The sequence below is a fragment of the Acipenser ruthenus genome, chromosome 31, assembly GCF_902713425.1.
Source record: "Acipenser ruthenus chromosome 31, fAciRut3.2 maternal haplotype, whole genome shotgun sequence".
Classification (NCBI taxonomy): Eukaryota; Metazoa; Chordata; class Actinopteri; order Acipenseriformes; family Acipenseridae; genus Acipenser; species Acipenser ruthenus.
In genome coordinates this window covers 9,855,557-9,881,739 of record NC_081219.1, presented here as the reverse complement: position 1 = coordinate 9,881,739, position 26,183 = coordinate 9,855,557, and the positions used below count along the sequence as shown (strand labels likewise).

At 39.3% G+C, this 26,183-nt stretch overlaps 4 protein-coding genes and 1 long non-coding RNA gene across 7 annotated transcripts; 2 read left to right on the top strand and 3 right to left on the bottom strand.

Moving 5' to 3' along the window:
• LOC131702925 (RNA exonuclease 4-like) lies at positions 1 to 4,065 on the top strand. Of its 3 annotated transcripts, none has more exons than XM_059005617.1 (9): positions 1 to 305; positions 570 to 812; positions 1,153 to 1,493; positions 1,769 to 1,921; positions 2,197 to 2,390; positions 2,543 to 2,631; positions 2,901 to 2,975; positions 3,134 to 3,208; positions 3,554 to 4,065. In XM_059005617.1, the coding sequence occupies exons 2-9, from the start codon at positions 606 to 608 to the stop codon at positions 3,686 to 3,688; spliced, it is 1,269 nt and encodes a 422-aa protein (XP_058861600.1). In that variant the 5' UTR covers positions 1 to 305; positions 570 to 605; the 3' UTR covers positions 3,689 to 4,065. The 3 variants fall into 3 exon arrangements, with proteins under 3 accessions (XP_058861600.1, XP_058861599.1, XP_058861598.1); XM_059005616.1 differs by having other exon boundaries at positions 555 to 812; XM_059005615.1 differs by having other exon boundaries at positions 1 to 812.
• Positions 4,066 to 4,381: 316 nt separating this feature from the next.
• LOC131702927 (serine/threonine kinase-like domain-containing protein STKLD1) lies at positions 4,382 to 8,445 on the bottom strand. The gene is made up of 9 exons (XM_059005620.1): positions 8,370 to 8,445; positions 7,700 to 7,816; positions 7,431 to 7,571; positions 6,925 to 7,053; positions 6,596 to 6,688; positions 5,956 to 6,084; positions 5,044 to 5,094; positions 4,871 to 4,944; positions 4,382 to 4,494 (listed from the first exon to the last, which is right to left on the bottom strand). Coding segments are annotated over exons 1-9 (783 nt in total). The 5' UTR covers positions 8,371 to 8,445; the 3' UTR covers positions 4,382 to 4,446.
• A 637-nt stretch (positions 8,446 to 9,082) lies between these two features.
• Positions 9,083 to 10,917, bottom strand: LOC131702885 (serine/threonine kinase-like domain-containing protein STKLD1). Its single transcript, XM_059005207.1, has 5 exons — positions 10,823 to 10,917; positions 10,262 to 10,332; positions 10,003 to 10,118; positions 9,547 to 9,662; positions 9,083 to 9,235 (listed from the first exon to the last, which is right to left on the bottom strand). Exons 1-5 carry the CDS (start codon positions 10,913 to 10,915, stop codon positions 9,083 to 9,085), a joined length of 549 nt encoding a protein of 182 aa, XP_058861190.1. The 5' UTR covers positions 10,916 to 10,917.
• Positions 10,918 to 11,290: 373 nt separating this feature from the next.
• Positions 11,291 to 12,508, bottom strand: LOC131702897 (uncharacterized). The gene is made up of 3 exons (XR_009309595.1): positions 12,415 to 12,508; positions 11,859 to 11,903; positions 11,291 to 11,369 (listed from the first exon to the last, which is right to left on the bottom strand). It is a non-coding gene; the product is annotated as an uncharacterized LOC131702897 (long non-coding RNA).
• Positions 12,509 to 16,534: 4,026 nt separating this feature from the next.
• Positions 16,535 to 26,149, top strand: LOC131702939 (solute carrier family 2, facilitated glucose transporter member 6-like). Its single transcript, XM_059005698.1, has 10 exons — positions 16,535 to 16,690; positions 18,035 to 18,188; positions 19,265 to 19,471; positions 20,067 to 20,166; positions 20,633 to 20,844; positions 21,549 to 21,698; positions 22,434 to 22,542; positions 22,874 to 23,071; positions 23,941 to 24,086; positions 24,788 to 26,149. Exons 1-10 carry the CDS (start codon positions 16,602 to 16,604, stop codon positions 24,944 to 24,946), a joined length of 1,524 nt encoding a protein of 507 aa, XP_058861681.1. The 5' UTR covers positions 16,535 to 16,601; the 3' UTR covers positions 24,947 to 26,149.
• Positions 26,150 to 26,183: the final 34 nt, after the last annotated feature.

Sequence of the window (26,183 nt, the reverse complement as noted above, 5' to 3'; positions counted from 1 at the left end):
TGGCCGGACTGTTTACTGTGCGTACAGGTTTTGTTTCCGGAGGGCATCATTGTTAGTGACGCCGATATAGCTAGAAGCAGCATGGAGTGCACAGGGGATCGGTTTGGATACACATGGATTGCAAATAAGTGCTCGGGTTACTTTTGAGTTCATGTCCAGCCGATTAACGATCAAACTACACAGAATTTAAGTCATAGGCGAAAAAGATCGGTTTATCGGTTTACAATTCAGTGATACTGTATACGTGTATCGAACGTGGCGATTTAGCTTGTGGAAGCTGAGCTGAGAATTTACAGATTACTAAGGTATGACGCTTTGCTTAATGTAAGCATAAACTAGGGATATGTACTACTTTTTAGTAAGTATACGTTTTGATTTCTTAAAGTTTCTAAGAGTCTGAGCAAATCAATGTATTTACTTACAGTACTTAGCTAGCAAGAAACGGTATACTCCACAGGCAAGTCTGTTAAATATGTTAGGTGGTTGTGCTTTTAATTTAGAGTAGTTTTTTTTCAAGATACGGTAGCCGGTGTGTTGTTTATTTTCTGATACAGTCCTTCTCCGTTAAGGCTGCTTGTGTGGTAGCGGCAACAGTAATATAAATCATGTCTGAAGTGGGGTGTACGGCGCCTGACAGCACCCCCGTGGAAGGAACAAAACACAACAACCAGAAAACGAAAAATAAGAAAAAAAAGTTCTGGAGAACTGCAGAGAAAGTAGCAGTAAAGAAAGAAGATGAAGCCAGGAAGGGTGCTGTGCTACCACCAAAGGCTTCTCAGCAGTTTTCAGCTAACTGGAAGGCTCTGCAAGAGGTAGGAATACATCAATAATAATCGAATGGCTAATTTATACAATGCGGTTCTTTCTTTGTATGTAGCAAGGATACTAGGTTGAATTGTCATCATAATAAATGTAACAATAATATGTAATCCTGTTGAACTGATTTGATTTTTTTTGTAACATACTTAACAGCCAGTTTCTGATCATGAGAGCTATACATGATCTTAACTTTTTGACACACATAAGGAATGGGTGTTAGGATTTCTAAGAATACCAGTTTGCATCCACATTGAGCTGCTAAACCTTGTTGGAAAGGACATGCACGTTTACCTGCATGCTGTTTTAACTTCTGACCTGTTCATGTTTCTTTAGTTGTTGAACCAGAAGAAGGCGACCACGACTACAGCCCAGGAAAATGGAACCACTGCTTTGAATCACAATTCCAAGAAGAAAGAAAAAAAGCAGCAGATTCAATCTCAAGGAAAGCCAGCGAAAGATCAAATTGTGAAGGACACAAAGGTGCGTGCCAGCAAGCAAACCAAAGCAGACTCCGTACAGCCTCGCACCTCCGCTGAGAAGAGTGGTGGAGAGACGGGGGAGCAGAAAAAGGGTAGAGACAAGAAGAGGACACATGGACAAATAACTGCAGAGAGAAACAATCTGAAAAATAAAAAGAGGAAGACCGAGGAGGTTGTGGAGCACAAACCAACTGAGTAAGTACACAGACCCGTACAATCATATTACTTTTTTGTGCTTGCAAAACAACTGAGGCTTCATATGCTTGTCCAGTTTAGGTGAGACTGCCACCAGATGCTGCGCTACCGCCATTTACTATGAATTTGATAAATGTTCACAAGTTTTCATCAATCTCTGTCTTGTTAAAATGTGTCGGTCTAATTTTTCGACTGCAAGTTTCTTGTTAGCACTACTGAATGTGTTATGGCTGAGTTCCCATTCAAGCAGGTCTGTCCTGTTTGTTAAATGGCAGGGCGGATATCTGGTTTGATGATGTGGACCCAGATGACATTGAGGCAGCAGTCGGAGCTGACGCTGCAGATATTGCCAGGAAGAGGATGGGGGTGAAACAAAGCAAGCCACAGGAGCTGGAGAAGTCACTGGTGAAAGAGCATGGATTTGAAGGGTGAGTTTAAAGTGTACTACTGATATACAGACCGATGGTGAAGATATGTGTACCTTTGGATCGGATTGTCCTGGGTTTTCTTCCTTTCTTAGTATGTACTAATGGGCTGTCTAACTGCGAACTGCAGGTACCTGAAATCTCGGCTTTTACTAGGAGTTTGCTTCATAATCTGAAATAAAAAGTGGTACTGAGTTGAAATCAAGTGTTTCCCTTTGATTGCAATGCAGTGGTACATCTTTGGTGAATGGTGAACTAATGAAGCTTTCTCATTTTAGTCTGACCAAAGCTGTAGCCATGGACTGTGAAATGGTGGGGGTTGGACAGAGTGGTGAAGACAGCATTGTGGCTCGAGTCTCCATTGTAAATCATTTTGGAAAATGTATTTATGATAAATACGTTAAGCCTACAGAGAAAGTAACTGATTACAGAACTGCTGTCAGTGGGATCAGACCAAAAGATCTCAAAAAAGGTTAGTGGCTGGATGTTTTTCTTAATAGCAATAGTTCTTTTGTGAAGTTTGTTTAGCTGCAGGGGGTGGGGAGACATTCTGGAGACTGTTAGGGAAAACTATTCACCTACTTACTTACAATTTCTAACATTATTTTGTTTTATTCCCCCCAGGAATAAATGTCAAGATTGTTCAGAAAGAGGTGGCTGATATTATACAAGGAAGGATTTTGGTTGGCCATGCCATACATAATGATCTTAAGGTAAGACCCGGCCTGTATTAGAGACAGGCGATTATTTGAAGTTTTACACTATATATATAATAGAATCACTGGTTTAAATCTACCACATATTGTAATCAGAAATTGCATTTCCTTTGTTATTCACCCATTTTATAATCTACCGTGATATTCAATCAACCGCTTTACGTGATCACAATTATACACACGTGATCACATGAAGAAGTTTTCACTGTGTTTTTTTTTTTTATATATATGTTAAGTCTTGTTTTCAATATTTCTGTTTGTTGCAGATTTTGTTTCTGGATCACCCCAAAAGAAAAATCAGGGACACACAAAAATATAAACCATTCAAAGCAATAGTAAAGGTAAGATGCATATTGTATTAGAAAATAAATATGAACATTTCTAGTGAAGAAAGGAGCATTTGAAGTTTTATTAAGCTAAGACACATGTCAGTGGAGCAGCTTTTGGCAGCTGAATTTCTGATCTGTGTATTTTTTTTTGTTTTTATATTTGTCAACAGTGTGGACGTCCTTCACTTAAACTTCTCTCTAAGAACATTCTAAATGTTAAAGTCCAGGAAGGTGAACACAGTTCTGTAAGTAGTGTTTATTTTCTTTTTATTATTTTTTTGTATAACCTTATGAACATTTATCAACCTTTGTGTCCAATTGGAATTCATCCGTGATATTTGTACGCTTGAAACGTTCTTCCAACTAGTGTACTAAAAACAAGGGGTACTGTAGTATCTCCTTGAAAATTCACAACACCATGATGACAAACCAAAATACTGTTAAAGGGTTCCCTTAAAATGGTGTACAGTAAATTAAGCATTCTTTCTTCCTACATTTGTATGAATGTGATAGTATGTTTTTATTTAAGTTGTTTTTGGCTGTAGATACTTTGGCTAGACCATGTTCAAACCTTAATTTATTTTTGCTAGGTTCAAGATGCCCAAGCCACAATGAAGTTATACACTTCAGTGAAAAAACATTGGGAAGCAGAGATAAAAGCCAGACATAAAGGGAATAACTTGGCAGGAAAGGAGGGCAAAGGGAAACGGCCTACAGACCACTAATACATTTACAACTGTTGCGGCAAACCCACATTCCCAATGGAAGGAAACTCTTTTGAGCCGAAGAAATCGTGTGGTCTTCATGTACTTCTGGTTATGTGCTTGTAGCACAGACACTTGTCAGCAGGAACACAGCGCAAGCCATATATTCTGTAACTCAGATATTTTCACACAAACTGTAGGAGATTGGTTTATTTTTTCCCCTTATGTTGTCTGTTGAACTGAAAGCTCTGGGAAATCGTTGAATATGGTTTGTTAACTGAACTGAGACCAATGGAATGTATTGCATTTAAAACATGGTTCACTTTAGCCATTGTATGGACAGCACACTGCTTCCACAAATAAAGTATAACCCTACCATTAAAGATACCTGAAACAAATGTTATTTATGTAAGGAGGAGAGTGATCAATTGGCTTGCTTTTTATTCACTGCTTGATAGACCAAAAAGAGAGCTTTGTTTAAATTGTTGTAAAATACTTTACTGTGCATCGTTAACAGAGAATGAATTCCCACATCCTCAACCAGGTCCCTTGTTTATTATTGCACAAAATATTCTGGCGAATTCTTGTTTGTGCTGTTCTGTGGAATGTGATGGTACAATAGACAAAATGATTCTAAACAACCCCATGAGATTCTTAACTAAGAACATTTCTTTTTTAAAAAGACCAGGGGATTAGACAAGCCGGATCATGGGTCTTATGTCTCTGAAAAGTACCCCAGCAACATCATTTCATATTCTTTTTTACAGATGCCAATTCTGTCAGTTTTGCATTTTTGAAAGAGCAGATTTAGCCATCTCAACAATTTCCTGGTGGAAAAAAAACAATAAAGTCCTTATTTTCATACATTTCAATGAGTAAAATGGTTATTATCAGCATTACATTGTTCTTTGAGACTCCTACACTTTTCTCTGTATGGGAAGAACACATAATGGAGTAGTGATGGCTTTAAATAATCTCTCCTTTTTATTTGTTTTTTACTGGATCACATTTTGCAATCTGTCTTGCCTTCATTCAAATCCAACCACAGAATGACTGAGTGAAGTACCCATTGGTAAACCCACTCAGTAATACTCTTTCCTGGAATAACTACAGTACTCCATGAGTGTTCAGAGAGTTTCATCTATTGCCAACCTAGCAGAAACCTTGACGAAAAAAAATACAAAAAATGAATAAATGTTTTACCTCATTTGATGCAAACTTAATTTGTATCTGCTTAATCATCTCCTTGAAAGATATTAACTCTGGCACCACTTCATCTGAAACAGAAATTGAAGTCAGCTTTTAGTGCTGAAATGATTTGGTAATTTGAATTTTTAGTATTAACTTTTAATTGTTAATGCATTTTTTTTACACACCTAATTTTAAGGGAGAGAAATGGGGCAGGAGCACTCTGAATGCTGCCAGTTCTAAGGGAAATGAAAATAACCGATTTAGCAGGCTTCCTTAAAATTGTAGAAGAGAAATTACAGCTGGTTTGCAAGCAAAGTAGTTCTTACATTACATTACAGAAATATGGCGAAACCAACTTGCTGACAACACTGAAACTATTCAATTGATCTAAAGGGTGGCATACCTAAATACAGCCATCATTTCAATTACTAAAATAGGACTTGGGTGGCTTCCGAGTGGCGCATCCGGTAAAGGCGCTCCGCATGGAGTGCAGGATGCGCCCTATAGCCTGGAGGTCGCCGGTTCGAGTCCAGGCTACTCCACTGCCGACCGTGGACGGGAGCTCCCAGGGGGTGACACACAACTGGCCGAGCACAGCCTGGAGGGCTTAGGCTTATCGCACACCAGCGACCCCTGTAGACTGGTCAGGCGACTGCGGGCTGGCCTGTAAGCTGCCCAGAGCTGCGTTGTCCTCCGACGTTGTAGCTCTGGGTTGGCTGCATGGCGGGCTTGCAGAGTGAAAACAAGTAGGCTGACAGCACATGCTTCGGAGTACAGCATGTGTTCATCGTCAGCGCAGGGGTGGTAGCGGTGAGCTGAACCTAAAAATACAATTGGACATTTCAAATTGGGAGAAAAAACGAGGTAAAATCAATTGGCGATTACTAAATTAAAAAAAATAAATAAATAAAATAAGACTCTTCGTTACAGAGAGTAATGCATCAGACAGACTTGCATGCACAATTAGATATTTGATTTGTATAATATTGGTACCCAATTAGTCCTATTTAATTATATAAATAGCAGCGGTATTTCGACATACTGCTGATTAGATCAATTGAACAGACATCACATCCTTAGAAAAAAAATAGATGCACCTGAAATTCTCACAAGACTTGCCAGAGCTAAACAGGCATTCTTCACCACGCCCAGCCTGTCTGTGTGGGTCCTGAGAGCATCCAATAACAGAAGAGCTGCTGCTTCACAATGCTCCTTTGTTAAAATGCCTTTAAAAACAAATACATGACGATGTTACTGTACATCACCAGCAGCATGCAAAGGTTTTGCACTGAAGGTACCCTTTCTGTTTAGTGTTTCACCACCTCTCCCCTAATTCATTGTGAAAAAAACGTACAGAAATGACTTTAAACATTGATTTCTCATTTTACAATTGACCTCTGCTGAATATGGAAACTTTCAAAAAAAAAAAAAACTTTCCTCATGTATAAACTCTTTATATGATAAACCACAATTATGTTCTAAGTCTACATCAAAGGTTGTAAGTTGTTTTAAGTTCTTTGGACAAAAAGGGACTTATTCTCAGAAATAATAACCATGTTCTTTCATTTAAATAAGCATCAGCTTACAACTGCTATTAAACTCAACTTTATCTTTAAGTAGTTGGTTATTTCTTACTTTTTATGTGTTCCTAAGCCCCGTACATCTCACTTTTTTTTTGGTTTTGGTTTGTAACTGTAGTTCTGTAAAAGAAAAGTTAAGAAAAACCTATTGTCTCACCTTGCAAAATCAATGAATCCTGGAGGTAAACTTTTCCTGCGCTGCACACAGTAAACAGGGCGCCCTCTGCTGATGCTATTCTAGCATTGTGCCCTGGAAGTGTACAGAGTGGCATTTTAGTGGAATGTTGTATATGTTGTTTATTAAAATAAAGTTCTAATTTAACAAGAGCTTGTGCGATACATACACCTGTATTAAGAGAAGTCTTCAGGGACATCTCACAGAGTCCTGTTACTGGTAATGCTAAACAATTAGATTCACTGCTCATTTAAATGCAGAACTTTTACTAAGTTGCTAATGGACAGAGATCTCTGTAATAATGATCCTACCATTCAACACTAAGCTCCAGAGAGCTCCACAGCAGGACATGCAGATACCCCTGTTGTGTATGAACGTCCTCATTGCTTTCAACAGCTCCGGGATACCACCTGCCTTGCCAATCTTCCCTGCTGACACTTCTGAAAGTCACACAGATAATAGCATGTTTATCTTTACCATTTTCACAATGGAAATACCTACTGTACTTAATCACATTATCGAGTTCATGTGGGGTGCTTGCATCTACTGTTTTAAGTTCAAAGATTCTATATCATATTGCTATAATGCAGTGGTGCACAACTGTCCTGGAGGGCCAGTGTTCCTGCAGGTCTTTACTCCAACTGCACCCTAAAGTGCTTTATTGGACCTTATTGGAAGCTTAATTGGTCCAATTAACTAATTTAGGGTGTGGTTAGGACAAAAACCAGGAGGGACACAGGCCCTCCATGACCTGAGTTGTCCACCACTGCTATAATGGAAGCATCGCTTCCATTAAACACAGCCTTCTATTACCCACCGTTCCCTGAGAGAATCATGAGAACTTTTAAAGCGAGTGCGAGCAGCTCCTGGTTGGTGGAATGGGTTTGGACAACATCCAGCACAGTGCTGATGACCTTCTCACTGGACATCCACTCCTCCTCCACACTGTGCTCCAGAACTGCAAACAAACAGGGCCAAGTCAGAGTCATTACTCACTCAATTACTGTACACAAGGCTTAAAACCAGCTTTAATAGTTTCAAAGAAGGACTACAGGGCAGAGTACAGTAGAGCCACCAAATCAATACCTGCCACAAAGAGAAGCTGCAGGATTCTGCAGGCCCTCAGCTGCACTTCCACACAGTTCACATTGCTCTTCATTACTGAGGTAACGGCTTCCAGGACATCTGAGATCAAGGAAAACACTGCGCAGTACAAGAAACAATATTGTTAGTCATTTCTACTCACACATTTCATTTGAATCTGCTAACCACCTGTTTATGTTTCCTATAAGCTCCTTTTGATTCCAGGTGCTTATTTTTATGGAATATCACTCCCTCACAATCTTTTATTTGGAAAATGTTTATCTCCAGTAAATCCAACAGAATATTTGTTCTTCATTCTGCAATGCTAACTGCCAAGACTGGTGCAACACTTAAAGCAGCACAAACCTGTAGGGGTTTCCAAAGACTTTTTAAAGCCACAAAATACATTATATATTGTAACACGATTCGCACTCACTCGGGTTCGTGCCCCTTTAAAAATACGACCCAGCACACAGAAATGGATTTTCTTGCGCGGTTGCGCTAATTTTTTAATAAACACAAAAATAAAACAAATACACAAAATAAACACCTAGCTCTGTACGAGCACTAACTAACACACGGGAACACCCTTCCTAACACGGGACAGCTAAGCTGTTTTCCCGACTTTTCAAAAACCACAAACTTAAACACCCAGATTTGACACCGCACTTACTTTTCTTCTCTGGCTACTCGGAGACAGAGCACCTCTTCTGCCTCCTTCTACTCAGCAGCCTCGAGCAGACTGCTTGCTCTCCTTTTAAACTCCCGCACCTGGACCTAATTTTTAATAACGTCCAGGTGCGGATGATAATTAACAATAAAACAATTAAACTAAACAATAAGCAATCCATCAAAACAATTAACAAAAAGGTGCATTTCTCTCACAGGGAGGTTTTAACCCCCTCCCTGCTGTCTCTCACAACCCGCTATCTTACTATATATATATATATATATATATATCAGAAACACTCACTGTCTTGATCTGCTTTTAGCAGGTAATTCATAGCCGAGATCTGTGCTTCCTCTATATCGTTGTATTTCTTCATGAATTCTAAAGGGAATGGGGAAAATGCAAGTCATTTAAATCAAAAATTGCACTGGAAATGTATTAGAATTCTTTTTTAATTCAATGAGGGTTCCCATACCTAGCACTTGTTCAATTCCAGCCTCATAGGGAGCTCCTGTTTCCCCAGGTAGCAATTTCTTTTTCAGCCCTGATAGTGGAGAGTCACACAAAATCAGGCATTCCTTAACATAAGGGACACTGACCAGCTCACTGCATAATAAAAACAATAACACAAAAAGCTAAATAAACACATTTTGTCACAATTCCTTAAGGACCAAACAGACAGGCAGGCTGATTTAGCATCTTTTCAAACACTTTGCTCACAATATGGTCGCTCTGTGGTGTGGGTTTCTCTGTAATATCCACTTCAGTAAAAAACACAGAGCAGGGGGTCTATCTAGAGTCTGAAGGAAAGTCTCCAAGTGCTCAGAATCCTGCCTGATCTTCTGTAGCAGTGACAGAGCAGCCTTTTCCTGAAAAAGAGTGCACGCTCTTACATTGCTGTCAAAAGTCTTTAAAAAGCACATAGACGTCACAGAAATATCAATTTAAACAAACAAGACAGACAACTTTTTGTAACTTTTTTGTGTTTTGTACAGAATTGGAGGTTGCCAATCACAAACTAAAATATAGTATTATAAATAAAAGTTAATTATCCTCATTCTCCTTGGACATTTTCCATGTTATGGAATGTTTTGTCAAACAACATTTCCAAACCTTTATTAGGTATTTGTTTTCAATTCAACTGTGTTCTTATGAGAATGCTCCTTCTAACAATACGTACATCCAACGTGTGACAAGTCAGCATTTCCAGAAGGATACACCCCAAGGACCACACATCAGATTTTCCACTCCACTTCCACTGCTCTAAGGTTTCTGGGGCCATCCAAATTTTCATACCTGCAAGGAAGACAAGTCAAGAAGACAACTATTCCAGCTGATGTCTTCATCAGTGTAACACTAAAAATCACCAAAACGTTTGTCTACTTGGTTGCTTTGCTCAACATATACCCTGCAAAGATAAGCCAGAGCTAGAGCATTTTAAAGCACTGGGCAATTACTCTGGATTGAATAAATCACCCATCCATGGTTATCAAGGGATTATCCCTAAAAATAAGTGATTGATGCAATCTAGCTAGATTTCCTGGTAACAAACATCCAGCTGTGGTTTATCCCTGTGGTGCATAGCTGGACCATTTTTTATTTTAGTTGAAGCTAGCAATGATTGCACTGCTCTTACTTTCTTTGATCCGTATCTTCAGCTTCAGTTCATCATCAGCCATGGAGTGAACCTGGAAATCAGAGACTTGGAAGGACAGATCTTGTTTCAGCAGGATGTTTGATGGCTTGAGGTTTCTGTAGAAGAATAAATACATTCAACCACTTTTACATAAATGTTCTAAAAAATCCTAAAAAACTTTTGCTCCAGTGACAAATTTAAAAAGAGCTGTACAGTATGTAGATTGCAAAACTCAATAACCCAAGGTGATTCCACTGACCTGTGTATGACGTTCTGTTTGTGAAGGTAGGCTAAAGCATCCACCATCGAACCCAGCCATCTTCTGATCGCCTGGTGAATTAAAAACAGTAAGTACACAATGCTGTTTCAGAACCATCTGAGTCCAGTTTTCTTATGTGGTTCACCCATTCAAAACATGCTGGGTCAAGTGTATGAGATAAAATGGGGCTTTTGATGAATATGTGTGAAGAAAAGACATGTGATATTTAACAATGTGCGATAGAAGTATGCATAAATTGCAGAACTAATGAGATCTAATATATTACAGAGTTCAGAATAAATCAATTTACTGTACCTTCTTATTCTGAAGGCTGCAACTCTGTTTATTTGAAAGACTGGATCATTTTCAACATAGTTTTGCAGGATGTATACTTATCTTGTAGGTAAACAATAAACATAAAGCTTATGAAGGCATGTTTTATGTTTAAAATATGCAAATGTACAGTGATTTTGGTGGGAACTGTAGGATACTTTTATATAAAATTAGTAAATGAGTCTTCAGGTTTACACTTGAACAGCATGAATTAACTGCAGGTATAACCTTTTCGTCAACGTGTTTCCTTCTGTCCCTATGTGCTTTGATCATCGCAGACAGATTCCTCATGTAAGAGCACTCCATCACCAGACACAGCATGATAGATGGGAAAAAAACGATGCTTACAAGACAGCCAACTCTGACTCCCGATGGCAGCTGGCTGGAAGGCATGTAGTATTAAAGTTGTTATTTCTGTTTTGGTAACATTATTTGGTGTGTTTTTCCTTTCAGAAACAATTGTGCTGTTAATAATTTAGAGTAAAGGTTATTGAGAATCTAGTCCAGGTTTTCAAGGCGGTGGTGAAAGGTGGTGTTGCTCCAGAATGGGGTACAGTTTAAGAATAACAGTATGAATGGATACGGTTATAGTAGTTAAAAAAAAAAAAAGAAAAATAATTTCTAAGCACAGTAAATGAGTAAATCATTGTTACTGTATAAATAATCACAATCTGGTGACTATACAACTTTATCCCCATACCTTTCTGTCCCACATGATGAAAATTTCCCTGTAACTGGTGACATGTGGATGTTGCATCTCCAAAAGGCAACGAGCCTGCAGACAGAAATTTAGCGGGTGACAGATGTTTTTTTTACAGGATAGTTCATACTATAACAGTGTTTTTATTTAAAGTGGAAAATGAGGGCTCAACTTTAAGTAAATTGGCCCAAAGACCAGAAGAGTCCATAAACTGCAGTTCCAGAATTGTACTAATTAATCAGGCTTCCACTGCTACTTATTTTATGTCTGCACCAGCAGATGAAAATTGAGTCTTTTATTAGTTGTCTATTATTTAATTAAGGAGCAAGAAAAAAATATACAATCAAGTTTTATTATACAGGTTATTTACTAGAGGTGTTTTACAGTGTTTTAATCTGATGGTAAAAAAAAAAAAAGTATTCTTGTATTTCATATCATTACTCTTCTGCATTTAATATAACATCCATGTTAGCCCAACGAGCTCATGTTGACAGGAAAAGTCAGTAACCGTTACTGTACAGTCTATTTCTTAGCACAGATAATCACAATCACTCATTGTCTTACCTCTTTTAATGCTTTGTTAGCTTCCCCCTCATCAAGAAATTCAACCTGCCGGAGATATTGCATGCATTAGAATCTGTCAAAAGGGCGTAGCCCCACTGGGCAAGCAAAGTAACAGTGATTCAAATTGACAAGTCTGCCAGCTGTTTACATTGTTCTTGTGGAATACAGGACCATTTCTCAATGACCACTGCCTCCAATGTCAAGGATTATATTTGCATCACACATTTATTAGTCATTTGAGGGGTACCCTGACATAAAACATACAGCAGATACATACATAATCAAATATTCAAAGTAAATTGGGTAGGCTTCCATTTTTGTTTATTCAGGTTTGTTTCTTTGTTGACAACACCACTGCCACCAACTTCATTTGTAAATAAGATTACTTGACGGGTAAAATCCAGTTATATATTTTTACAGTGCATAATTCAGGAGTTTATGAGTTGAAAGGTTCATTTAATTACTATCTTGACAAAAAAAGGGGGGAAGGTTAGATACTGCACACTGATTCTCATTGCTTAATGTGTGTGCTGTGTGTGCACTTGGTATCACCTACCCTTTTCATTGTGTACTCCCTGCCATCTCTTCGGTTCTTTACAAATAAAATATTTCCATATACTCCTGGATCCATCTTATACAAAATCTATTATGGAAATAAATAGGAAAAAAGTTAATTAAGCCAATGACAATGCGACTGTGGCAGAAAGAAGCAATTGTGTTGGAAATAATTGATATGCAACACTTTAGAATGTGATGGGTATCTATCCAGTTATTCAAGTAAAGTTATAAAGGTCTTTAAAGTTATGACACAAGCACAGTACAATGTATATTATTTGGTCTTATATAATAATAATAATAATAATAATAATAATAATAATAATAATAATAATAATAAATGGTGTAGAAACCTTATCTTCACTACGTACTGACAAGTTTAATTTACAGACAATGTATATAATTTTTTACGTTCTACAATATATTATCAATATCCAAAACCAACATAATTGGTTTCAAGTTTTTCAATTCACACTTTATTAAAAAAAATATATATACACTACCGGTCAAAAGTTTTAGAACACCTCCTTTTTTCCAGTTTTTATTGAAATTTAAGGAGTTTAATGTCTCAATGTACTCTGAAATTAAAACGTAGAACAAATAAACAATTGGAGATAAAAAATAAATCATGGAATCGTTTTGTTTTACAAAATTTAATCTAAATTTTTGACTCATCAAAGTAGCCACCTTTTGCAGATATAACAGCCGAACACACTCGTGGCATTCTTTCTACAATGGAAATCAAATATTGTTCGGAAAGTTCTTCCCAACACCGTTGCAGAAGTTCCCACAAATGTGTTGCACTTGTAGGTTGCTTTGCTTTCACCCTTCTGTCCAGTTCATCCCAAACCAGCTCGATGGGGTTTAAGTCTGGAGACTGTGCTGGCCATTCCATACCGTCTTGTTCTTTTCTTCTAAGGTAGTTCTGACAGCCTGGAGGTATGTTTTGGGTCATTATCTTGCTGTAGGATGAACCCCTGACCAACTAGGCGTATACCAGAGGGTATTGCATGGCGCTGCAAAATGCTGTGGTAGCAGTTTTGGTTCAGAGTGCCACTCACTCTGTGCAAGTCGCCGACTCTGGATCCAGCAAAAGAGCCCCAGACCATCACGCTTCCTCCTCCATGTTTGACAGTTGGTGTCACACACCGAGGAACCATCCTTTCGCCTACTCGACGGCGTACAAAAACCCTGTGTGATGAACCGAAGATTTCAAATTTTGATTCATCGGTCCATAAGACCTTCTTCCAGTCTTCAGTAGTCCACTGGCGGTGCTTCATGGCCCAGGCAAGCCTCTTTTTCTTATTTTGCCATCTTAGCAATGGCTTTCTTACTGCCACTCGACCTGTCAAACCTGCAGCTCGAAGTCTTCTCTTCACAGTTGAAACTGAGACTTGCTTACTTCGACCAGTGTTAAGCTGTGCTTGAAGCTGTTGTCCGCCTATCACGCAAGCTGTTGACTCTCAGAAACCTGTCTTCTGATTCTGTTGTGGCTTTGGGTCTGCCAGACCTCTTCCTGTCAGAGTTTCCTCCAGTTTCCAAGTGCCTTTTGATGGTGTAGGAAACTGTACTCACTGACACCTTGGCTTTCTTTGCAATTTCTCTAAAGGAAAGACCTACACTTTTAAGGGTTATAATGGTCTGTCTGTCTTCCTTAGTTAATTGCCTTTTTCTCGCCATTATGAGATCAATATACTACTTCCTGCAGTACAATACTGTCCAAATAATGCTTAAGAGGGTGTAGTAACACAGTCTGTTACAACACTGCTTTTAAACAGACCAAGGGTTTGTAAGTAATCAACAAAAGTTGGGACACCTGTAGGAATTGTTAGCATCAACTTTCAAGGCTTAATTTACTTCCATTGCTGCAGAACAGCTGTAAGTTGTTAACCCATTACTTGTTCCCTGAAAAAGGCCTTTTTGTATAACTCTGAAATGTACATTATTTTTCAGTTTTTGGGAACCTAAACTTTTTTTTTTAACCTCTGGCAGTTTACCGCTTACCTTTGTACCATTTCAGGTTATTCACTGGACTTGAACTGCTTAAATTTCAATAAAAACTGGAAAAATGGGGGTGTTCTAAAACTTTTGACCGGTAGTGTATATTAAAAGGTACAAAAACATGAGGCTATAGTGGCTTCAGTGGATCTGTTTTTTGCAATATAGTGAATACTGTTTACCTCATATTTTTTCCATGTTTAAAGTTTCATTAAAATTAAAACAATATACAGTAAATTCAAATCTCTCCGTCGCCGAGTTTGTCTTTGTTGTGTTGCTTGGATACCCAATGATGCAAACACAAGCACACAAACCAATCTGTTTGTGCGCATGCTCACACGTTCTTATTCCAGTCTAACAAGAGTGAGGCTAAATTGCTGCACTGTCAAAATATCCTAACGTAAAAATGGGTTACGCGTTAGGACACGTGTCTTTGCAATAAAGAAGGAAACTTCCCAGCAATGAAAACGGATACGATTCTTGGATGTGGCAGACATAAAAAGCCACTGTCACTATGTTGCAAGCGCTGCAACCATTGCACAACACATGTGAAATGTTGGTAGGTTTGCAGACATTTTTTGACAATTGCTGAAACGGCAGAATTGAGTGCTGTCACCAGGTGAAGGTGAAGGGATGCAACTATCTCGCCCATTTGCTCAAAACCCTATTGATCCTTGGTAGTGTCACTTTCCTAAATCTATGGAGGTGAAGAAGTGGTTCGAGAAGGGGAGGGGGGGTGACAGTAGGGGAAGGAGGAGATCAGCTTCTGGAGAAAATCAGATCCTGCTGGCGGCCAGCTTTGTGAGTAGGAGGCGAGGGGGCGAGGTGGAGAGAGAAAGAATGAAGAAGAAGGAGTTGAGTTGTAGAGATAGATGATGGGGATAGAGGTGGTGATAGAAGCGAGGCAGGAGTCAAGCTCCTCCAGGAAGCGTGCTGGGGGACCAGGGGGGAGGAGTAGAGGAGATCAGGTTGGAAGAGTTAGAGCAGTGCTGGTGGGAGATTTAGCGAGAGCGTGAGGAGAGAAGGGCTGGGACAGCACCATGGATAGAGTGGACAAACTAGCAGTTAGGAAGCAGAAGAGGCAGGGAGCAGTGTAGACAGTGCACCAAGGCAGAAAAGGCAGAGTATAGACAGAAAGTGATGAGTTGTGAACACAAAAACAATTCACACAGGTCTCAGTAGCAACTGGGACAATCTACTGGCAGTTTAGCAAACAATTAGTGTGATAATTTACAAGCACTATATCTTAGCATGATCCATGCATTGGTAAACCTTAACAGCAGAAATTACAAACAAGTTCTGAGTACAATTCCACTTTCTAGTTCCATTAGAATAAGTAAGATCTGCATTTCTTACTGTAATCCTGTTATACTAAATGTCAAACCCAGCAGTGAAAATATAATTTATTGTTTTACTTTGCTAGAATAATATCAAGGCTTCTGGTACGTGTCACACCTCATGCTTCACTTTGATGCACCCTCTTGTGCCAGGACAAAAGATGTATAGGAGGCTGTGTGGTCCAGTGGTTAAAGAAAAGGGCTTGTAACCAGGAGGTCCCCGTTTCAAATCCCACCTCAGCCACTGACTCATTGTGTGACCCTGAGCAAGTCACTTAACCTCCTTGTGCTCTGTCTTTCGGGTGAGACGTAGTTGTAAGTGACTCTGCAGCTGATGCATAGTTCACACACCCTAGTCTCTGTAAGTCACCTTGGATAAAGGCGTCTGCTAAATAAACAAATAATGTAACCTGTGCTTTGCCAACGAGGTGCCAACCAAACTGCCGACATTGGCCCAGCTAAAATTGCGGTCTGGGTTTTTAGCAAAAATGACTGAGTGTACCACATTCTGGGGGTATTTAAAGGGTGTGTGTCTGTCTGTCGGCTCGGCATACTTGTCCAGTTATCTTAAAAAAAAAAAAAAAAAAAAATACCACCGCCTGTCAATAAAGAATACTCTGTCATGTAAGAGTTAATACTAGTTCCCAGCTGGAAATTCACATGTTGCAAAATACCTTACTTTTACTTTCAGTATGCCTGGTTCGTGATGGACAGTTCTTACGGGAAACTCTGGGGTGGTGATGCGATTGCTCGCAAAGCAGGATGGAGAAGTAACCTCGTGTTGAGTTTATATAACAGCTTGGAGAGACATCGAAGACACAGTCAAACAGACAGCTGTCTGGGCTCGAACAGAATGGGAGACGGTAGAGAACCACTGATTGGAAAAGGCAGAAGCTCCTCCTATGGGGCTTTAGCTGCCGAAAATGGTCCCGTAAGAACAAGGTATTTGTGAGAAATCATTCTTTACTTCTTGGTGCTGTACAAATACTCAGAGCCAACTCAAGTGACGTTGTTGTACTTTACAAATTGTCTGTAAAAAGTACTAAATCTATTAAATACCTAAATGTACTTTAAAACATATATTTTAGTAATACTGCTGAAGTTTTTCTAATTATTCTGCAATTAAATATTATAATTACTGTACTGCTAGGATACATGCAGTAGATAGCATTACTGGACTTAAATGTTGTTTAGTGTTTGCATAATAAAAGGCTTGCAAATATTTATGGCTTTACAGAATACAGTAATTACATGACTTTAGCCATACAGCGACTAAAACATACAGGAAGATCTCACACAATGTAACGAACTAAAACAGGAACATGACTTCATGCATGAGTAGTCAAGAAGAGGGGTTACTGTTTGAATGTTCCTATTCTGCACAATATCTGAAAATACAGTCTAACGACTACAAAACAAGCACACACATGCATACTGAAGTGCATGCAAACGACCTTTCTAAGCGTTTTGGCTGCTGTTTTTGTAGAAATTAAACTTTTCTGTAGGGACCAAAGGTAGTGTTGCAAATTTGGGAAACTTCCCTAAAAACATGCGTTTATAGTCCACATAATGATGCAATGATGAGTATTTATTGTAATGACTAATACATATCAAAATATCAGACAGATTAAAGATTTAAAAGCCTTCTATGAAATATGAATGATATATGATAGCCCACTACGTATGGTATGGTGCAGTAATTAGTGACCACAATTAGAAGAATGCAATTTTAATTATTTACTTTATTTCCTGATAAGGATAAAATGTGCAGCACCTCCATTTAAGTCCTTTAGTTTTGTAATCTCTCTCTTCCCTCGCTGTTTTTTTAAATAATAACGAATTTCTGACTTCTTCCTCAATGGAATTAATGGCTTTCAGGAAGGAGTCTTGCAGAATTCCCATTTGTATTTAACAACCAAATTGAAGTTGTGTGAGTTTGCACAAAACAACAAAAAGGCAAATTCAAAGTGATTGCAATTCAAAACTGTGCTTATGCAAACATTATTCTAAATTGAGAGGGTTGAGTCCAGTTCCCAGACTCTGACAGAGGGCAGATAGAAGGCTCTTGATTGGCAGCAGATTAGTCTTTGCCGTATATTTCCAACTTCAACTTCCCAGCAGGAATTGGAGGCAGTGATCAACGAGGAAGGGTTGTTGGAGAGTCGTATATATACAGCACCATCCAGAGCCACTATCTAATTCAAGAGTATTCAAGAGAAGAGAAGTGAAATTGGGATGCCAGGATAAACCATGTCCACTGGTCACATATGGCTTCTCTTTCCACAGCAATGCCAAATTGTACCTGGCTGTGTTTTCAGCAGTTCTGGGGAACTTCAACTTTGGGTTCTCGATGGTCTACACATCGTCTGTTATACCACACCTGCTGAACTCCACAAACCCCAGCCTAAGAATGAATAATGCTCAAGTTGCATGGTTTGGGGTAAGAAAAAATGACATAGTTTAGATTGTATCCAACTTGAAAGAGGTTGATGGAGAATGGTGCTGTAAATAGTGTGTCCCTTTAACTAGCTATTGCTTTACCCCTAGGTTTCAATATTCATTGATTTATACATTATATCTATACATGGTGAAGTTGTTAGAATGGGCTTTATGTTATAATTAAATGGCTGTGTTTTTATTTTATTACTGTATACATGACTGTTGCTTCGCTGTATATATTGCTTAATTGGTAATGTATAAAAGCTACAGGACATGTGGAGAGTATGAGAAGATTACAGTCTTCCATGTGAATAAAATCAGAGACAAAGTCAAGGTTTTTATACTAGTAATTGAGACAGTTCTCTTGATATGTCCTCTAGTTATAGCTACAGCATAACTTGACAAGTGCTTACCTTTTAATAAAACAACAACAGTTTTGTTCTTCTACCATTCTGAGTCTGCCTTTATCTGAAACATTCAGTGTTAGGCTGTGCAGTGCTGTGAAGGGGAGCCTTTGTGACGGTGGTTTAGCTGTACCCTGTCATGTCATCGCAGGGTAACAGGATTGGAATTCCCATGAAAGTGACTGGAGAGACTTTCCACTTGTCAAATAATTTAGTAAAAAGGAAAAATACGGTATTCACTAAATGGGAAATAATACAGTACAGTAGACCCTGTTCAGTGATTTTTTTTTAAGTTGTGATCTTAACCAGCACCTAGTCCTTATTTTAGTTTTATGATACATACATTTCTTCAAAAATCAGAATAAAAATGAATACAAATTACACAAGGTGGTGTGACTGTTTTACATACTTTATCATTGAATTATGATGTTGTAGTTTCGACTGCAATCCGAACCCTGCTAGTACTAATTGACCTGTAATCCAAACCATGCTATCATAATAAAATACATGTTTATGCTGTAGCATGGTTTGGATTAATGGTCCATTCGGATCAACAGGATTCAGATGAATAAGTCTACTGTAGTTTCTAAGCAGCTGTGCAGGACATAGTCCCTTGTGGGTGATGTGCACAAGTTTGCCTGGTGTTTGACCTGACGATGACGTCTCTGTGCAGTCAGTGTACACACTGGGGGTGGCGTTTGGAGGGATCAGTGGGATGTTCCTGAATGACTGGCTGGGGAGGAAGCTCTGCATCATGATGTCTGCCGTACCCTCTGTGGCGGGCTATGCGGTGATGGGCAGTGCACAGGGAGTGTGGATGCTGCTGCTTGGACGCATTCTCACAGGAATAGCTGCAGGGATGACATCAGCCTCAATACCAGTGAGTCCTAGTGAGCTGGATAAATACTGTACATTTCCTTAACCTCAAACACTATGGGGGAGATTCAATCAAAAAATAAAGCACCTCCGTTAAAATAGGTGAAATAACACAGGTCATAAAGCAGTGTTTTTTTTTTATTAATTATTTATGCCTCATAAAACTATAGATATAGAAAAAAACTAGGCAATGTTTTAGTGTTTCCTTGACTGAAGGCTGGATTCAATCAAAACATAACCACTGTTTTATTGGCATTATTTTCCTGACCTATAGCGCTATTCAATCAAACCTTTTGACACTGGCATAGCCACTTTAGAATGGCTATGGCACCACCAAAGTAGGACAACTTATTGAAAGAAATCATACAGCATGGAAACAAGTTTGTAGAAAAATAATTAAAAATAGTGTTGCAATCCTGCATGCCTTTTGTGATCTGTTTTCAATGAGTTGTGCATCATTTCTTTTGGGTAGTTACCAACTAAATATTAATAAAACAGTGATATGTAAAAGCCAAGGCTACCTGTTTTTTTGTGTTATGTATTATTATGTATGTGACTATTACAAATAGCATTCCAAAAACCTTTCAAATCCGTTTCAGGTGTATGTGTCAGAAATTTCCAAACCAGAAGTGCGAGGATGGTTGGGATCCTGCCCTCAGATCACAGCTGTCTTTGGGGCCCTTTCTCTGTATGCGCTTGGTAAGGGTACATTGGAACATGTTGCTTAGTTATTAGCTTAACAGACCTCCTATGATCAATTTCTTGATCACAGTGTTCCACGTGAATTGTTCCGTGCCAGTGCCACAATTCAACACTCTACGTCTACTAGATAAGTCACAGCACTTGGAGATACACCCCAAGCGACTTTATACACCCATAATCACAAATAACTACAGCTTTATTCATTTCATTTTGTTAAAAGGTGGGTAATGTTTCCACAGAGGGGTTGCATTGGCTCTGGCGGTTCAGTGGGTGAGGAACACAAAATCAACAGGGACTGTTTCCGCTCACCGCTGTACAGCAAACACCTACAAGGCTGGCCTTTGATCCACCAGGGGCCAGCAGCTCACCGACATCCGCTGTACATTGCCAACATTGTATAGAACCCCATTTGTGGAAGTCCTCTTGGCTGGTGTCAGTGCTGACAGTGTGTATGTCCTGACAGGGCTGGGGCTGCCCTGGCGCTGGCTGGCTGTGGCGGGGGAGGTGCCCACTCTGCTCATGCTGGTGCTGCTGTGCTTCATGCCAGACTCGCCTCGCTTCCTCATATCCAAGGGCAGGGCTGAGGAGGCACAGCGCTCACTGGCCTGGCTTCGAGGGGCCGAGACTGACTACATGCGCGAGTTTGCGGAGATTGACCGGAGTATCAAGGCACAGGTAGGAACAGGAGTATAGAGAGGATTTGTTGTGAATAGCAAAAGCAGAGCTAATCAGCAAGAGTTCATATAACAAGACTTGGGTAGAGATGAGCAACTCATAACATACCCATACTTTACAGACAAAAACGTGGAACACCTGTCATATGCAGCACACACTTTTGTGTAACTAGGCAGTCCCTCACAAGATAACATTTAATTTGTTCTGCAAATGGCATCCACCATTGACATGCCTGCTGTGTTCCTGCACCTGGCTCTGCCTTTAATTTAGATTGGATGCCACTATCACTATTTCATGAGCTCTTGTGTACTAAATATTTCACCAGGTGGGCTTGGTTTATATACAGTACAGTAATTATGTTTAGTTCTGGTTGTAACCTTTTTTGTGGTCAAGTGGTGATATCCTACACATCTTGCATTGGGTACAAATTATCAATAGGATTGCAAGCTAAGTGTGAGTGCGTGTAGGAAGGAGGCTAAAGAGAGCAGGAATTAAGGATGGAATTAAGAAATTATAAAATGATACATTTGCCCAGTAAGTATAGAATTGATCATGCTTCTCCCAGACTTTTCTACGCATTTAACATGCTTTAACATTTCATATTCCTCTATGCTTTAGTTTTATAAGGGTCAGGTAGAGTCGACAGGGCTGACAAGGGTTCCGCTGTTCCTCTTTGTGTATCTGAATACCAATGTGCTCTGCAGGGTAAGATCTCGTGCACAGACCTGCGGAATCCCTTTTACTACAGGCCCGTCCTCATCACTGTATTCATGAGGTTTTTACAGCAGATGACGGGAATCACCCCTATCCTTGTCTACCTGGAGCCCATCTTCAATATGACCAAAGTCATCCTGGTGAGAAAAAATGATCACTGTTGTTGCAAAGGTTGCCATTTCAGAAACACACTGCATTTGGGATGATCGATATTAATCATTTCTTATTGACACTATGTATTTCTCAGTTAACTTAGCATATGGTTTGCACAGCAGTGCCTCCTATGGCCAGTTTCTTTATTGCATTATTGTGTTTCCCTTGGCTTGTTCTATGTCAAATTTCAGCACTCAACTTCAGCTAATTATACCCCAAGCGACTTTATGCCGGCCCTGTACTTTACAGAATCCAGTCTTTGGATAGTAATAAAGTGATCAGGATTACAGATTGTAACGATGGGCAGTCCAGAGGGCAGTATGGAGACCAGACATGGACCGTGGGTACAAGCAAGTTAATACACCCCTCAGGCGAACAGGATTTATTTCCATATCAACACACTGAACTGCTCACGTGACACTACCAGCAATGGGAGCGCACCGAGCACATGCAACACAGTGTATGAAAACTTTGGTAGGATCTACACTCTGAACTATTCCTGTCTGTTCAATAATAAACTAACGTAGCTGAAGAGATTGATCATGGCATATAAACAGTCTGGGTGGATATGTGATGGATTACTGTAAATACAGTACTTAAAGGTACAGAAACCAGTTAGTAGAGGTTCATTACGAGATGGCCACATGCTGTGTCTTGCGGATCATTATTAGTAATTGCTGTAGTAGTAATAATAGTACTCAGGCCCACTTCTCTCTTGCTAGCCTGGGGATTACGATGCTGTCATTGTGGCTTTCGTCCGGCTGGTGGCTGTAATTATCGCTGCCACTTTCATGGATAAAGCAGGGAGGAAGATTCTGCTTTTCCTGTCTGGTAAGTTTATGAGGTAACACTTTATATGAAGATTAAAGCTACAGTGTCACACATGTAAGATGTAGAAATGTCTTTAAGCATTAACTAAATACTTTGTAACGCACAACTTAATCTATAACAAAGCACGGAGGTCAGGCTGACCTGTGGCACACAGTAAATAGCGGTTTAAACTCTGTATGTTGTATTTGAAAGAAATCTGCAAATCTGTATTAAAAAATACAATTGTTTAAAAATATGCAAAGAATGAAACTGTAGCAAAAGAAGTAGGGGGGCAGTGTTATCCCTAATGTTTAAGTGAATTGAAGTCTCGGTTGGTTTTGTCTTCACTCAGGGTTTCTGATGTTCCTCTCCACTCTGACAATGAGTCTGTATATTCACTTCAGTGAGGACCACTCCCAACCCCAGCCCCACCACAACAGCACCCAGCTCCTCACTGATCTCCTCTCACAGCCACACAGCATGCTCAGTACAGGAGGGCAGGGCCTCCTCACCTGGATACCTCTCATTAGCACCATGGTCATTATATTTGGTAAGTTTTAGAGATGCTTTATCCATAATTATACAACACCCAATAGTGTTAAATGTAGAACAAAGGTTGATTTGGTGATACGTTTCAATAGGATCAGCTGACTATGCATATACAATACACTGCAGCTTTCAAGACCACAAAGGTGAGAAGTGGAAACCGAGGTAAAGAAAGTTCCCCTTTAGGGTCAGTTCAGGACTTCTTGTATTTGGACCAGAACAGCTCATCTTAATCCACATTCAAAGTGCAATTCTTCAAAGAGCAAAATAGCACTTAGAGCAACATTTAACAGCATTACCATTGCAGAAAGTACAGCAGAAAAGAGAGAGAAACTAGAGCTATTCATTGTTAGCATACTTCATGATTGTGATATTCCGTTACTATGCATTACAATAAATGCAATACACTTAAAATGTACACCCATCTAATGGCTTTGATTTGAACATCGGCTTGGTTTTCATCTATTACGGTAACACCAAACCCCAGTCCCTCAGGATTTTTATTTCACCTGTAAACTGAATAGGACGTGAGGTGGATACCATTACCATTAAAATACATATTATTTTATTATTATTATTTATTTCTTAGCAGATGTTAAAATGAGAAGAGAAAAAAACTACTGACTGATTGTAAGCATCATAAACAAGCATGGAAACTCCCATTTTTTCTTAAACGTTAACATACTTTTTAGTTATCACTTGTTCTATATAAAACAATAGATTTATGCTATAATACTATTCCTACAGCACATTAAAATCAGTAAAATAAAAAATATGGAAGTTAGAAATAGAATAGAATGCCAAAATGGAGCCATTTTATTTTGAATGGTGTGTTAATTGTCCCCCCCCCCCCTCTTCCCCTCATCCCCTCAGGCTATGCAGTGGGCTGGGGTCCCATTACCTGGTTGCTCATGTCAGAGATTCTGCCCCTGGGTGCTCGCGGGATGGCCTCTGGTCTGTGTGTAACGGTCAGCTGGATCACAGCCTTCGTCGTGACAGAGGTCTTCATGACTGTCGTGGTGAGTTCCACTCACTGTCCACTAACTACACACTGACAGTTAAATATATGGAGAAAATCCTTAAACCTCATGAAGATACTTCATACCATCCCCATTTTCAGAAACCCTCATTTTTTACCTGTTTAATGTCGTATTATGTGTTTTTTCATCCCTACTGTGCTACTTAGATCATTATTTAGCTGTCTTACTTAGGATTTTGTATCCATAAATATTGAGGTGGGTTTAGAAATGCGCACTAGTACAGTTGCTACTGTTTCCGAGGGGGCTGAAATTACAGCTGCACATCCCCTAGTGGTCATATTTTTAATAGCACCTCACTTCAGATATTCAGCTTTAAGAAGTATTTTTCAGAAGCAGCCAGCATTGTTGACAAAGGACATGGTAAGCCTGGTATGAAATGATAAAAGTTATATACCAAACACACAGTAGGTAAAGAATGAAATACTGTATTCTGACAATGCAGATGGTCTAGTGTCCCCTTAATGTATTTTTTAGTAAATTAAAACTGCTGTCATCTGCGGCTTGAAAAGTGACAGGATTCATGATTTATTAATGAAAAATAACATTGCAATTCTAACTGGCTCCTGGCTGTGCAAAGTCCCCCCCCAAAAGGGGCTAAGAAAACCCAATGAGTATGAGCAAGTTTACTTCCTATGCCATTAACACACTAATGTGTGTGTCATGCTGTGTTTGTTCCCCAGGATGCCTATGGCCTATTCGTCCCCTTCCTGTTCTTCGCAGTGGTGTGCGTGGTGAATATCATCTTCACAGCAGTGTGCGTGCCAGAAACGAAGGGGAGATCACTGGAGGAGATTGAGAACTACTTCAGAACGGGACGCACATTCAGCATCGACGAGTAACGACATGAAAGAATCTACTGATGGAACACAGATACTTACAGGGGACTGCTAAGTGATCTGGGAAACGGTATCTATTTTCTATGGCAATATCAGAGCTTATCGTATGAATCAGTACTCATGCTCTGATTTAAATACTTGAACAAGAGCTTTCAGACTCTCAACATACTGACTGCTCGCTGCTATATAGGGTGTTTTCTACGAGTAAACTAGATTGCATACAGTATTCAGGCTATACAGTAGAAATGCAATATGCCATTTTAAAAGCTTTCCTGCGTTAAGTTCTAGAATCTTATAGAATGGATTGGTCAAGAAAAAAGTCACACAGGAGGTGGACTGCTGCGCTGGGCACTTACAAACAGACAGTAGGTTCCTTCTATCCTGGAGAGTTGATATAGTACACAGATACGTACTGTAGCAGCCAAAGCTTTATAGTACAAGTCATTCAACTTCCATAGTTGTGAGCAAGAAAAATGACTTAAATAGCAGCCTACACTTCCAGTTTAAACATGCAAAGAATGAAGAGACATCAAGATTCCTAACAGTAAATGATAACTTTGTTGCACTTTTAAGGTTGCATATAATCCAGCTGCTGTTGTTACACCCCCATGCTTTTAAAGAGGTCACAAAAAAACAAGGAAAACTATGAAAGTATGTGCTAACCAGAAATCATAGTTCATATTAAAATCAAATAAAACTCAACAATCTTGTGGAGCACTCTATCTTAAATATAAGTACTGTAATCCACGCTCTTCCGGCAAACACAAACACATATTTGTGCTGTTTTGTGTTTTAATAAAAGTGGTGTCGCCAAAATCATTCCTTTCCCTCCCTGTAAGTTTTTACTTCTTTCTTCTTTTACTCAAAAGACTGGGAATACATTGAGGTTGAGGGCTACAGCATTCCAGATCTGGAGCCCAGCATCAAGTGATTATTTACTCACGAAGGGAACAGATCTGTCTCTGTCTATCAATTAACAAACCCAGGAGATACTAGGAATTGACCTTCTCATAAGGAAGCGGGGCAATGCGAGTTTCATGTTAATTAAAGCTGCTATTATTAATCACACTGCACTGTTGATTGGGTCAGGGGTGTATTATAATTGCTTTGTACTTGTAAGAAAAAAAAAGTATCTTGATTATCAATAACAGGACAACAAAATGCTAATCTTTTGACATTTCTAATGCAATAAAGTATTTTGCCAAATTGGTGCAATTCTTTTTCACATTTCAAAAGACAC